This window comes from Suncus etruscus, chromosome 5 (assembly GCF_024139225.1).
Source record: "Suncus etruscus isolate mSunEtr1 chromosome 5, mSunEtr1.pri.cur, whole genome shotgun sequence".
Lineage (NCBI taxonomy): Eukaryota > Metazoa > Chordata > Mammalia > Eulipotyphla > Soricidae > Suncus > Suncus etruscus.
In genome coordinates this window covers 49,318,105-49,330,306 of record NC_064852.1, presented here as the reverse complement: position 1 = coordinate 49,330,306, position 12,202 = coordinate 49,318,105, and the positions used below count along the sequence as shown (strand labels likewise).

The 12,202-nt window shown below is 34.6% G+C and overlaps 1 protein-coding gene across 1 annotated transcript in view; it reads left to right on the top strand.

The window, feature by feature from the left end:
- The window catches only part of NEB (nebulin), a 263,307-nt gene that overhangs the window by 63,467 nt on the left and 187,638 nt on the right, over nt 1–12,202 (top strand). The window contains exons 35-40 of the mRNA XM_049772977.1: nt 2,164–2,475; nt 3,544–3,750; nt 6,727–6,831; nt 8,987–9,094; nt 10,878–11,189; nt 11,895–12,101. Coding sequence (XP_049628934.1) covers nt 2,164–2,475; nt 3,544–3,750; nt 6,727–6,831; nt 8,987–9,094; nt 10,878–11,189; nt 11,895–12,101 — 1,251 coding nt within the window. The remainder of the gene's footprint in view (nt 1–2,163; nt 2,476–3,543; nt 3,751–6,726; nt 6,832–8,986; nt 9,095–10,877; nt 11,190–11,894; nt 12,102–12,202) is intronic.

The window sequence follows — 12,202 nt, the reverse complement described above, 5'->3', positions numbered from 1 at the left end:
CTTCTGTACCTTAAAGGAATAGTAACTAGGATACAAAGGCCACCCACATTTCCGTTGTAAATGGAAACTACCCAATACTCATTAGATAAGGAGATAATATTTAAGATATACAAGGTACTGACAGAATTTAACAAGAAAAAATTTTACCCCATTAAAAAATGGAAAGAAGAAATGAATAGACACTTCCTCAAAGAAGAAATACAAATGGCCAAAAGGCACGTGAAAAAATGCTCCACATCACTAATCATCAGGAAGATGCAAATCAAAACAACAATGAGGTACCATCTCACACTACAGAGACTGGCACACATCACAAAAAAACAAGACCAGTGCTGTCAGGGATATGGGGAGAAAGGAACTCTCATTCACTGCTGGTGGGAATGCCATCTAGTCCAGCCTTTATGGAAAACAATATGGAGACTCCTCAAAATACTGAAAATTGAGCTCCCATATGATCCAGTTATACCACTCTTAGGGATATACCCTAGGAACAAATAGCACAATACAAAATTGCCTTATGCACACCTATATTCATTGCAATTATATTTATAGTAGCCTGATTCTGGAAATAACCCAGATACCCGGCAATAACAGTTGACTGGCTAAAGAAACTGTGGTACATATACACAATAGAATACAATGCAACTATCAGGGAAAATGAAGTCATGAAATTTTCTATACTTGGATGGACATGGAAACTATTATGCTGAGTTAAATAAGTCAGAGGGAGAGTGATAGACACAAAATAGTCTCACTCATCTGTGAGATTTAGGGAAAATAAAAGACATTATTGTTATAATACTCTCAGACAATAGAGATGAGGGCTGGAAGGAGCAGCCCATGATATGAAGCTTACCACAAGTGTGATCAGTGTAGTTAGAGAAATAACTATAATAACAACTATCATGACAATGGTAGTGAGTGAGTGAGTGAGTGAGTGAGTGAGTGATTGAGTGAATAAGTGAGTGAGTGAGTGAAATAGAATGTCTGGAAGACAGACATGGTTGTGGTAGGAGACATATGGGGGCATTATTGGTGAGAAGGTTGCACTGGTGTAGGGGGGTGTTCTATTTTATAACTGAAACCCCACTATAAACATGTTTGTAATTATGATGGTTAAATAAATATAAAATTATAAAAATATTTCTCATTTAAGAAGACAGTAAAAACATTAAGTACATTAAAAACATTAAATACATTATCAGTATTTCACTACCACAAAGCTTTTTCTAACATGCTTAGAATTTTCTTGGTAATCTCTTTGCTATTAAACGTTTAGTTTAGACTTTAAGGAACATGAGCAGAGAATCTTCAGCATTTAGGTAGATTTGAATTTTCTTGTATAACAAGGGGGGGTTTGACGAATTATAGTAGAGCTTAATCTCCAGCCCATCCAGCTGTGGAGAAAGCCCACAGGGGTTCCTGCCTTACCTGTAGTTTGTTTGTTTTTGTTTTGGGGACTCACCCAGAAGCACACAGGGGTTATTCCTAACTCTGCACTCAGAAATTGATACTGGAAGGCTCATGGGACATATGGGATGCCAGGGATTGAACCCAGGTTCGTCCTGGGTTGGCCTCATATAAAGCAAATGTCCTATTGCTGTGCTATTTTTCCAGCCCCACCTGTAATTCTTTGATTCATTCACAGTTGTTCTCTGGGGAGTTTGAAGAGTAGCTGCTTAAAATAGAGTAGGTAAAAGACTAGTTTCCTGCCTGTGCAGCCTCTAAATTTACAATTGGAGTAGAAAATGGAAGGTTTCTTATTCATTTTTAATGTCCCGTGAATATAGAATTGCATAGAATTAGAAAATTTTACAACCCTTGAAAGGGCAAGAGATATTGATTTTTATATTTAGAATGTATTATATTTATATTATGTAAAATTATTCTGACTATAAATAAAGTCCTATATACCAATCATTGTTGAATTCATAGAAAGAAAAGAAAGTGTTTTGAATTTATAAGAACACTCATTTATAATCTAGCAGATTTGAAAGTAAATACTTTCACTCTGAACTTGCTGCATTGGGACCTATGATGTGTCTTGCATTTCTTATAACTTCTTCCAGAAACTTAGAATGTGCTGAATTGTAGGAAAAAAAAATTGCTGCACCTAATGTTATTAGTACTGAGAATGCTGCTAATTAAATTCTCCTTCTGCAGTATAAATACAAGGAAGCTTATGAGAAGTCAAAAGGAAAGCAAGTCGGTTTTAGAAGCCTCCAAGATGATCCCAAGCTAGTCCATTATATGAATGTGGCGAAGTTGCAATCTGATCGTGAATATAAGAAGAACTATGAAAACACAAAAACCAGCTATCATACACCTGGAGACATGGTTAGCATTACAGCTGCAAAGATGGCCCAGGATGTTGCCACAAACGTTAACTACAAACAGCCAATACATCATTATACATACTTACCTGATGCCCTGAGTCTTGAGCATACCCGGAATGTGAACCAAATTCAAAGTGATGTAAGTATATACAATCATTCTGCAGACCCAGAGAAGTTGGTGCATTAGGGATGACCACTTCTTCCTGTTTTCATAGACCTCACAGTATATTTGGACAATGTACTTTAAAATCACTAATCTTTGTTGAAAACATAGCAAAGACATGGAAGACATATAAGTTTTTATTGGTTTTCTATGCCACATTGTAAGTTTTGCCATTATCTTGATATGAATAAAAGGTAAATTATAGTATAAACTAATGATAACATCCACTTTGATTCTCAAAAATAGGAAATGCTTGCTCCTGATAGACTTGCTTCAAAGGAGATAACTATAATGCAAACTGGGAGCATCCACCTTACTTTTCAAGTTTCTTTTTTTTTTAGTTGAAGGTCACATTCTGATCCATGTAATTCAATGTAATGAGTCATCCAAAATGATCCAGGAAGATTTTATGACTGCAGCATGATCCATAGAGAGCAGCATGGGGAAGGTGTTTAATATTCAAGACATTTCCTTCTGCGGGATTTTTATAAGAAACATCCTCTGTGATGGGAAGAAATTTATTGTTGTGCAATGAAAATGTCACTTTCCATTCCAATTAAGAACAAGAAAATCCTAAGTGGACATTATGGATAAAATTCAAAGTTGGAAATTTTTTATTTAAATCAAAATGAAAAGAGATGTAGTTTTTAAAATAGCATTCATGAAAATACATGGCCCAGATTGTATAGTATAATGCACTCTTACCAATAGAACTCTTTTTTGTTGGTTTATTTTGGAGACACACCAGGCTGTGCTCAGAGCTTATTCTTGACTCAGTGATCTTATTCTTTGCTCAGGGTTCATTCTTGGTGCTGTTTAATAGACAATATGTAGTGCCAGGGATGGAATTAGAGTCAATGCATGAAGGGCAAGCATCTTATAGGCAAGCACCTATACTCTCTATCTGGGCCAAGAATTGCTTTATATTACAGACAAAATTGTGATGACCTAGTGTTTATAGCTCTTAATATCCCCTGCAGCTTTTAGAAATATTCCTTATGTATTCTCTATGACCTCTTCTAATTTGATATTAATGTTTGACAGAATGCTTATAAAGATGAGTATAACAGCTTCTTCAAAGGAATTGGATGGATCCCTATTGGTTCTCTGGAGGTTGAGAAGGTCAAGAAAGCAGGAGAAGCACTAAATGAGAGGAAATATCGACAGCAACCAGATACCATCAAATTCACAAGTGTGCCTGATTCCATGGGCATGGTTTTGGCTCAACAGAACACAAAGCAGCTAAGTGATGTAAGTAGTTTCCTTTACAATAAGTTTGTTCATGAATAATTCCTCTGACCCAGCTCTCTGATACACTTTCATCTCAATACCTGATGCCAGAGAGCATCTAGATAAGCAAATAAATTGTTTTCCAAAATGAATTATAAAAGTTTATTTCTAAAGCAGCTTGGAACTCTAACATAAGGAGAACAGGGGAGCAAGAAGGATGTATCCAATTTGCCTAGGCTTTCAAATGTGCTATTTATAAGCAGATCCATTCTACATATGTCATAAAACTATCGCTATCATTGTTATGATTTTGTCAGAATTGCAAACCAACTCTTTGTTGCTCTGAGTTACAACAATTTTACTTAGTAACATGATGAAAGTCAACAATGTCCTAATTCTCTTGCATAATAGCTCCATAATCATGGGGGGCGGGCAGCAGGTAAGGAAGAAACAGCAATTTAAATTATTTTTATCATTTAATTTTTTGTTGATTTTAGACTATGCCCAGGGATTACTCCTGGCTCTGTGCTCAGGGATCACTCCTGGTGGAGCTCAAGGGATCATATTGGGTGCTGGGAATAGAACATGAGTCAGGTGTACGCAAAGCAAACATTCTGTTCTCTGTACTATCTCACTGACCCAGAAATTTACTTTAGTCATATGGAATCTCATTTGAGTTCAGTTCTTTCTGGAATCTGAGTCTTGATCAGTGGCCAGTTACAATTCTCTGGGCTTCACCTCATTTGGTGTTTTCTGAGCTCTGGGAAAATACTTTCTGGAAAATAACCATCTGGAGAGAGATCAGTGAGTCAAAGGGAAGAATGAAGAAGCCATTCAGTGTATTGGGCTCCAGATCCTGGTATCTGGGGAAATGCTTTACTTGACTCAGATTTAAGAATTACATGTGGATTTTGCCTTTCAAGTTCAGTCCCATCTGTGCTTCAGATGATTCCAAATTAAGAGCTAGTTTAGTGATATAAAAGTGTCATTCTCTTCTTATCTCTTTTATATTTATTAAAGTGTCCTCAATGTTTCTCCAGTTAGCCAGGAAAAAACTCACATTTTATAAAAATAAGTCTTCTGCATCCCATAACTACCATTGACATCTACCCAGTTCCTGAAATCTGGCAATTTCTATAGTGATCATCCCAGCATAAAACTCTCACAGTCATACTAGAATTAAGTCTAGTCCTTAGTCTGACAGTCATCTTCATGGATGGCTTCTATTTAAACTCAGGTATCCATCCATATGTCCTGTGGACACTTAGAATAAACTAATGGTTGCATTCCTGCTTGGGGTCCAGCCACCATCAGATAGGCCATCTGAAGACATAAATCATATCTCTCTTAATGTGAAGCTTTTTAGTTACTTCTCTAGAACTTAAATCAAGCTTCAATTTGGGGCCAAATGATAGCACAGTGGATAGGGCATTTGTTAGCCTTGCACATGGCCATATGATCCTGGCATCTCATATGGCCCCTCCAAGCCTGCCAGGAATAATTTCTGAGCACAGAGCTAGGAGTACTCCCTGAGAGGCGCCAACATAATCCAAAAAGCAAAAAATGAAAAAAAAAATTTCAATTCGTTTACTTGGCTGAAAAGGTCTCACTCATCTGTGGGATTAAAGAAAAATAAAAGAAACTAGTTATAGTTCCCAGAGACAATAGAGATAAGGGCCAGACTAATAAGCCCATATATGAAACTTACTATAAAGAATGGTGAGTGCAGTTAGAGAAATAACTACACTAACAACTACCATGACAATGATAGAGAGAAATACAGTGCCTGTATTAAAGACAGGAAGGGAATGAATGAGGAGGAAAATGGGGGACATTGGTAGCAGAAGAGTTACATTGGTGAAGAGGGTGTGTGCAGTTTATGGCTGAAACCCAATTATGAACATGCTTGTAACCATGGTGCTTAAAGAAATTATTATCAAAAATATTAAAGAATATATTAAAAAAGAAATATTCATTTAAAAAGAATAACTTTAAAATGTTTTACAAAGATTGTCCTTTTTACTAAATCTATATTGATGTAAAATATTAAAATTGTGTTATTACTGCTTATTAAAAACTTAAAATATAATAGATTGAGAACAACTATTCTTGGGAGAAATTTTGCCCTCAGGAGACATTTGATAATCTCTAGAGACAGTTTTTGGCTTTGTAAACTTAGGAAGGAGACATAGAAAGAGTTTAGAGAAAGCATTAAATATCCTAAACAAAATTGAGTTACCGTAATAATACAAAGTACATCAACTTTCACCAGTGCACCAGTGCCACCAATGTTCCCAGTTTCCCTCTCATCCTCTCTGATGCTCTCTTCCATCCTACTACTGTAACTCAGACACGAACAACTTTATCTGTGGGAAAAAAAAAGTATTATGAGCAACCTTGTAACCATGGTGATTAAATAAAAAAATAATCCTTAACAACAACAACAAAATGGACTTTTCCATCTTTCCCAATCTTTCTGGTGCTCTCCGTGAGTTGGTATTTTCAGCCCCATGAGCTGGAACTACCTACCCAAGGCTTTAGATGCTGCTTTTTCTACCCAGAAAGGGCCTATACTCTGCCCTGCATTCAAATTTGGGTATAAATGTTACAGAGAGAGAGAGAGAGAGAGAGAGAGAGAGAGAGAGAGAGAGAGAGAGAGAGAGAGAGAGAGCATCCTGTTTCTATCCCAATTCTGTTTACATCTCCACCTTCAGTTCCATCTGGCAATTTATTCTATCTGTCTTCTTCACTATGCTATGAGGTCCAAAAAATGATTCTGATTTACCTCTTCACCAAGTTTAAATGTTAACCTTACTGCACAATGTGCCCTCTATAAATACAAGTGGAATGAACAAATGAATATGTTCCCCAATACCCCATTTGCAGAAAAGGGCAGGTATTTGCCTTCAAGTGGAAAAGGTAGCCAAGGCATGTGTTTGATGAAACATACAAACTTTTTGTCAGCTGATTAACTTTGCATTTTTCCTTTGTTTTTAGTTGAATTATAAGGTGGAGGGAGAAAAGCTGAAGCACAAGTACACCATGGACCCTGAATTGCCACAGTTCATTCAAGCCAAAGTCAACGCTCTCAACATGAGTGATGTAAGTATCTGACCCACTGCCAGTCCTACTGCCAGTGTGACTCTTTCTTTGAGCTCTGCAGCACTCTTATCCTGAGAATTTTATTATTTTATTTTATTATTTTATCTTATCTTACCTTATTATTTTATTTAATTAATTTATTTTATATTTTATTCCATTTATTTTATTTATTTTATTTTTATTTATTTATTTATTTATTTATTTATTTATTTATTTATTTATTTATTTTAGAGGTTCATACCTGACATTGCTGTGAGTGATTACTGCAGGGATTGGGGTGCAAAGGATCCAAACTGGGTTGGCAGAGCAAAAGACAAGAGTACTATCACTCTGGCCCCTACCAGGAGAATTTAAAAGAAAGCAAATTCTGTGAAGTCTGATTCTCCTGATTGGAACCTTATTATAGAAGCTACTGGAAGCTTACTTAATGCAAATTTTCCTCAACTAGTGGCTCAGAATTACTAATGTTTAAATATGAGTAGTTATGCTTAATTTTTAAAAATGAAACAAATGAGATTGAAAATAAGTTGTTGCCTAATCTTTAATAAGTATTTGTGCAACTAATAACTTAGTTATTAGTTAAAACTTCTCAAGAAGTTTAATATAATTTTCCTTAGAAAAAAATTTTTTTATAAAATTAGCCTATGTTGACACTTGTTGAGCACGATGTTTAAATTGTTTCCTTTCGCTTTTTAAGAAGTTAAGAAAATTCTAATTTTAAAACATGGTCAAACCTTAATTTAAAAAGTTGCTAATTTCTAAAATGAATTTAGCTTTAGTCATTAACATTAGTCTTAGCTTTAGTCATTCTTTTTAAAGTTTTTGGCTTCTTTTTTATCCTGCAAATAAGCATTTTGGGAACTCTTTTTATTTTTACAGATAAATAATTCTGGAACTCTTTTTTATTTTTACTGATAACTTCATGTTTTAAAACAAATTTTATTTAGTTAAAGAGCCATGATTTATAAATTTATTGATAGTTAAAATTTAGGCATACCAATACCACCAATACTAAACCTACAAATAGTGTCAACTCTCATCACTTGTACTCCTTCATCCTTCACACCCGTACTACTCATCTCCACTACCTCATACCTGCTGTCTTGACAGACACATGACAAAGTTTGTGGTTGCAACTTAGTTCTCATATTTTCAGTGTTGTTGAGTCTGTGCTTTGGGTTTATAGCTACACCACTCTCCTCCATCACCAATATTACTGAACTTCTGGCCCCTGTTCCCCATTTACTTCTTTTTCTTTTCTTCCCTCCCGTCTTAATTTCTTTCCCTCTCTGACTTTCTCCTCCCTAAGTTCTGGGGTTAAGGATGATCTACATTTATATTTTTCTGCATTACATTTCATTTTATCATCCAATTATTCTACATACCACATTTAAATGAGATCATCCTGTGTTAGTCTTTCTTCTTTTGTCTCACTTCACTTAACATGGTATTTTCTAATTCTAGCCACATTGTTATGGCTTGATTTCATTGTTTTAGGAACATATTTTTATTCCTTTAATTTATTTTAAAATTTTTTCCTGATTCTGTGAATAATATTTTAAACATTAATCCAGACAAGGGATGTGGGAATGTAACTCAAATGGCAGAGCACATGCCTTGCATCAATCCTTGACATCAAATGACCTTCCTCCACTCCATGGTACCTTTCGAAGTATACCACCTGACATGAAAACAACATTAACTGAAGATGAATGATACTGTTTTTAATTTGTAAAATTTAAATTCCATATATTCTGTAACTTTGAAACATACTATCACCAAAACACCCAACAAAATTAAACCAAAACAAACTCAAAACACAAATACCCTAAGTATTATCTTTATATTTAGAGAAAAGTTCGAGATACTAAAAAATAGGGAAAAACTTAAAATTTTTTGTTATCCACATTCAAAACATTGTCTTTCCATTACTTTGTTATGCATACATGCATATATTTCTTAAGGTGGCTAAGATCATATAGCATAATGATAATTTTTAAAGAAATCTGATAAAGAATGAATTAATAACTAATAGAATTCCACGAATTATTTTAGTGGTAAGGGATATATTACAAAATTTATATAAAGGATTTTAGACTCATTTTATTCCTTTCTCATGTTGAATAATAAATTATTCTTTCTCCTCCTTCTCCAGGCTTATTATAAAGCAGATTGGAAGAAAACCCTTGCAAAGGGCTATGATTTGAGACCAGATGCAATTCCCATTGTTGCTGCAAAGAGTTCAAGGAATATTGCTAGTGATGTAAGTAATATTTAAAATTAACAAACTATATATAAACCTTTATTTGATATATGAGACTAGATAAACTATATAAGAAATAGATAAAGAAATCATAAGAATGTTTCCTACTGTTCTAACCAGTATTTTATTTCAATGCTTTTTTATTTTAAAACTTAATTCAGTTGTTACAAATATTATTATGACTCATTGGAAGAGTAAATTTTTAATTATAAAAAGGAAAAGGCCTTTCTAAAAGGGTCTCTATATAAGACCATAATAAATACCTAATGCAAAAGAAAAAAAATTTTACAGGTATAAATTAGTTGAAATTTTCTTAGTATTATTACCATGAACTTGAAAACTGCTTTTGTTTTGCTTTTCTTGGTGGTTGCCTAGAACCCAGATTTTTATACATTTAAATGATATACTTGCCACTGAATACATTGTTGAACCTGTAAACTGCTTTTCATTTGGACTTTATCAAGAATAAAGCCGTCACATAATAAGTTTTATTAAATTTGCTTTAATTAAAAAAATACAATTTGGCAGGGCCAGGAAGATAATACATCAAGTAAGACACTTACCTTGCATGCCAAAGAGCAGGGTTCAATTCCTAGTGCTATATAATTCCCTGAGTTCCATCAGGAGTGTTCCCTGAACTCAGAACTAGGAGTAAGCGCAGAACACAGCCAGGTGTGCCCACAAATCAAACAAAAAATTTAAAAAAATCATATTTTATGCTTTATTTAATAAATTGGGGGATGGGTTGGGCTACACCAGCAGTGCTCATGGCTCATTCCTGCAGGGCTCAGAGAACAATACAAGGTGCGAAAGATTGAACCCGATTGGGTTGTGTGCAAGACAATTGTACTATTGCTTTGGCCTCAAGAATACCAGTTTTTAATAATGTAATTTCAAAACAAAAATATCTAACATTTCTAAAACCAGAAAAAAATGACAGACTAAATTAATTTTTTAATTTGCTCATTATTTTTCAAATGGTTGTATTTCTGTATACTGTATATATCATCTAGATACAATAAATATTTATTTCAAGTTCATAGCCCTTATATATTTGTATTAGGGATTTTATAAACTGATAAAGTTACTTATAATTATGAAAATTGTTTATATGATAATACAAACTAAGAATAGAAACAAGATAGAAAAATATATACTGTATGCTTTATAAACAAATGTTTGAAATCTTTGTACACATTTAAAGTATATACTTATGGATAACTATGGTATAAATTATAGTTTATTCTATTCCTAATTATCTCTATAGAATATTTATTTTTTTATATTTTATTTAAACACCTTGATTACATACATGATTGTGTTTGGGTTTCAGTCATGTAAAGAACACCACCCATCACCAGTGCAATATTCCCATCACCAATGTCCCAAATCTCCCTCCTCCCCACCCAACCCCCGCCTGTACTCTAGACAGGCTTTCCATTTCCCTCATACATTCTCATTATTAGAACAGTTCAAAATGTAGTTATTTCTCTAACTAAACTCATCACTCTTTGTGGTGAGCTTCCTGAGGTGAGCTGTAACTTCCAGCTCTTTTCTGTTTTGTGTCTGAAAATTATTATTGCAAGAATGTCCTTCATTTTTCAAGACTATCAATTAGAAATATTTTGCTGTAGTTTATTTTATAATAAAAAAGAATTAGAAATTATCTAGGTTCTGACTAACTTGACGTCTGTGTACTTTGTTTTTATATATATTATTTATATATATTAGTGTTTCCTAAAATTTACCCTACCAAACTTTTGCCTGCCTCTTTTCCATATAGTTCAAATACAAGGAAGCTCATGAGAAAGCTAAAGGCAAGCATATTGGATTTCTTAGCATTCAGGATGACCCTAAGCTGGTTCACTACATGAATGTTGCCAAAATACAGTCAGATCGTGAGTACAAAAAGGGGTATGAAGCCACCAAGACCAGATACCATATACCATTGGATATGTTCAGTGTGACGGCTGCAAAGAAATCTCAGGAGGTTGCTACTAATGCCAACTATAAACAGCCCTTCCACAACTACACTCTCTTGCCCGATGCCATGAATATGGAGCACTCCAGAAATGTCATGCAGAATCAAAGTGATGTACGTAGTATTCCACAGTTGGTTGACCTAAAATTAGTTAATTCATGTAGTTGGTAGGGGGTAAGAACAAGAACGAGGCAATCATTAGAAACCTGGCCAGAGTCAGTAAATTAGGGGCCCCCTCCGGAACTTAAGAATTTTCTAATTTGGGGGTGGAGAGATAAGCACAGGGTAGGGTATTTGTCTTGCTTGTAGCTGACCTGGGAGAAACCCGGTTCTATTCCCGGCATTCCATTTGTTCCCCCAGCCTGCCAGGGGCGATTTCTGAGCGTAGAGCCAGGAGTAACCCTTGCATGGCCAGATGTGGCCCAGAAACCAATCAATTGATTAATCAATCAATAAATAAAGTTTTAAAAAGAATTTTCTAATTTCATTGATTTGGACTATATATTATTTAACTTTTTTCTTGGTTTAGTTATGTCATCACTAAACCAAATGTAAGATGTAGTTAAGAAGAATGCTACATAATATGCCTTCAGTATAAAATCCTGTACTTTTTCCCAAGGAAAATAATTCTTTAGAGACATTTAAACCAGAAAAACAACTGATTTTAAAAATGTGGTACCCTAAAAGATGAGAATATAAAAAGCAGTTTATTGCCCCTGAATCCCTTCTTTTTTTCCCTTCTCAATTATGAGAATATTACCTACTTGAAGAAAACCAAACACTGACACTTGCTGATAACAATTTTTTTTTCCTGTAAAGAATCTGTACAAAGCAGACTTCACTAACTGGATGAGAGGAATTGGCTGGGTCCCCATAGATTCTCTAGAGGTGGAGAAAGCGAAGAAAGCAGGAGAGATTCTTAGTGAGAAGAAGTATCGCCAGCACCCTGAGAAGCTGAAGTATACGTATTCCATGGACACTATGGAACAAGCACTTAACAAAAGTAACAAGCTAACTATGAACAAGGTTAGTCTGCTTTTTCCTGCCGAAATTTCGGGCCCTGAGTGTACTTGTGTTGGTCAGTCCTGCAGTGCTCATGGTTATGATAATGGTAGATTGTTACCATC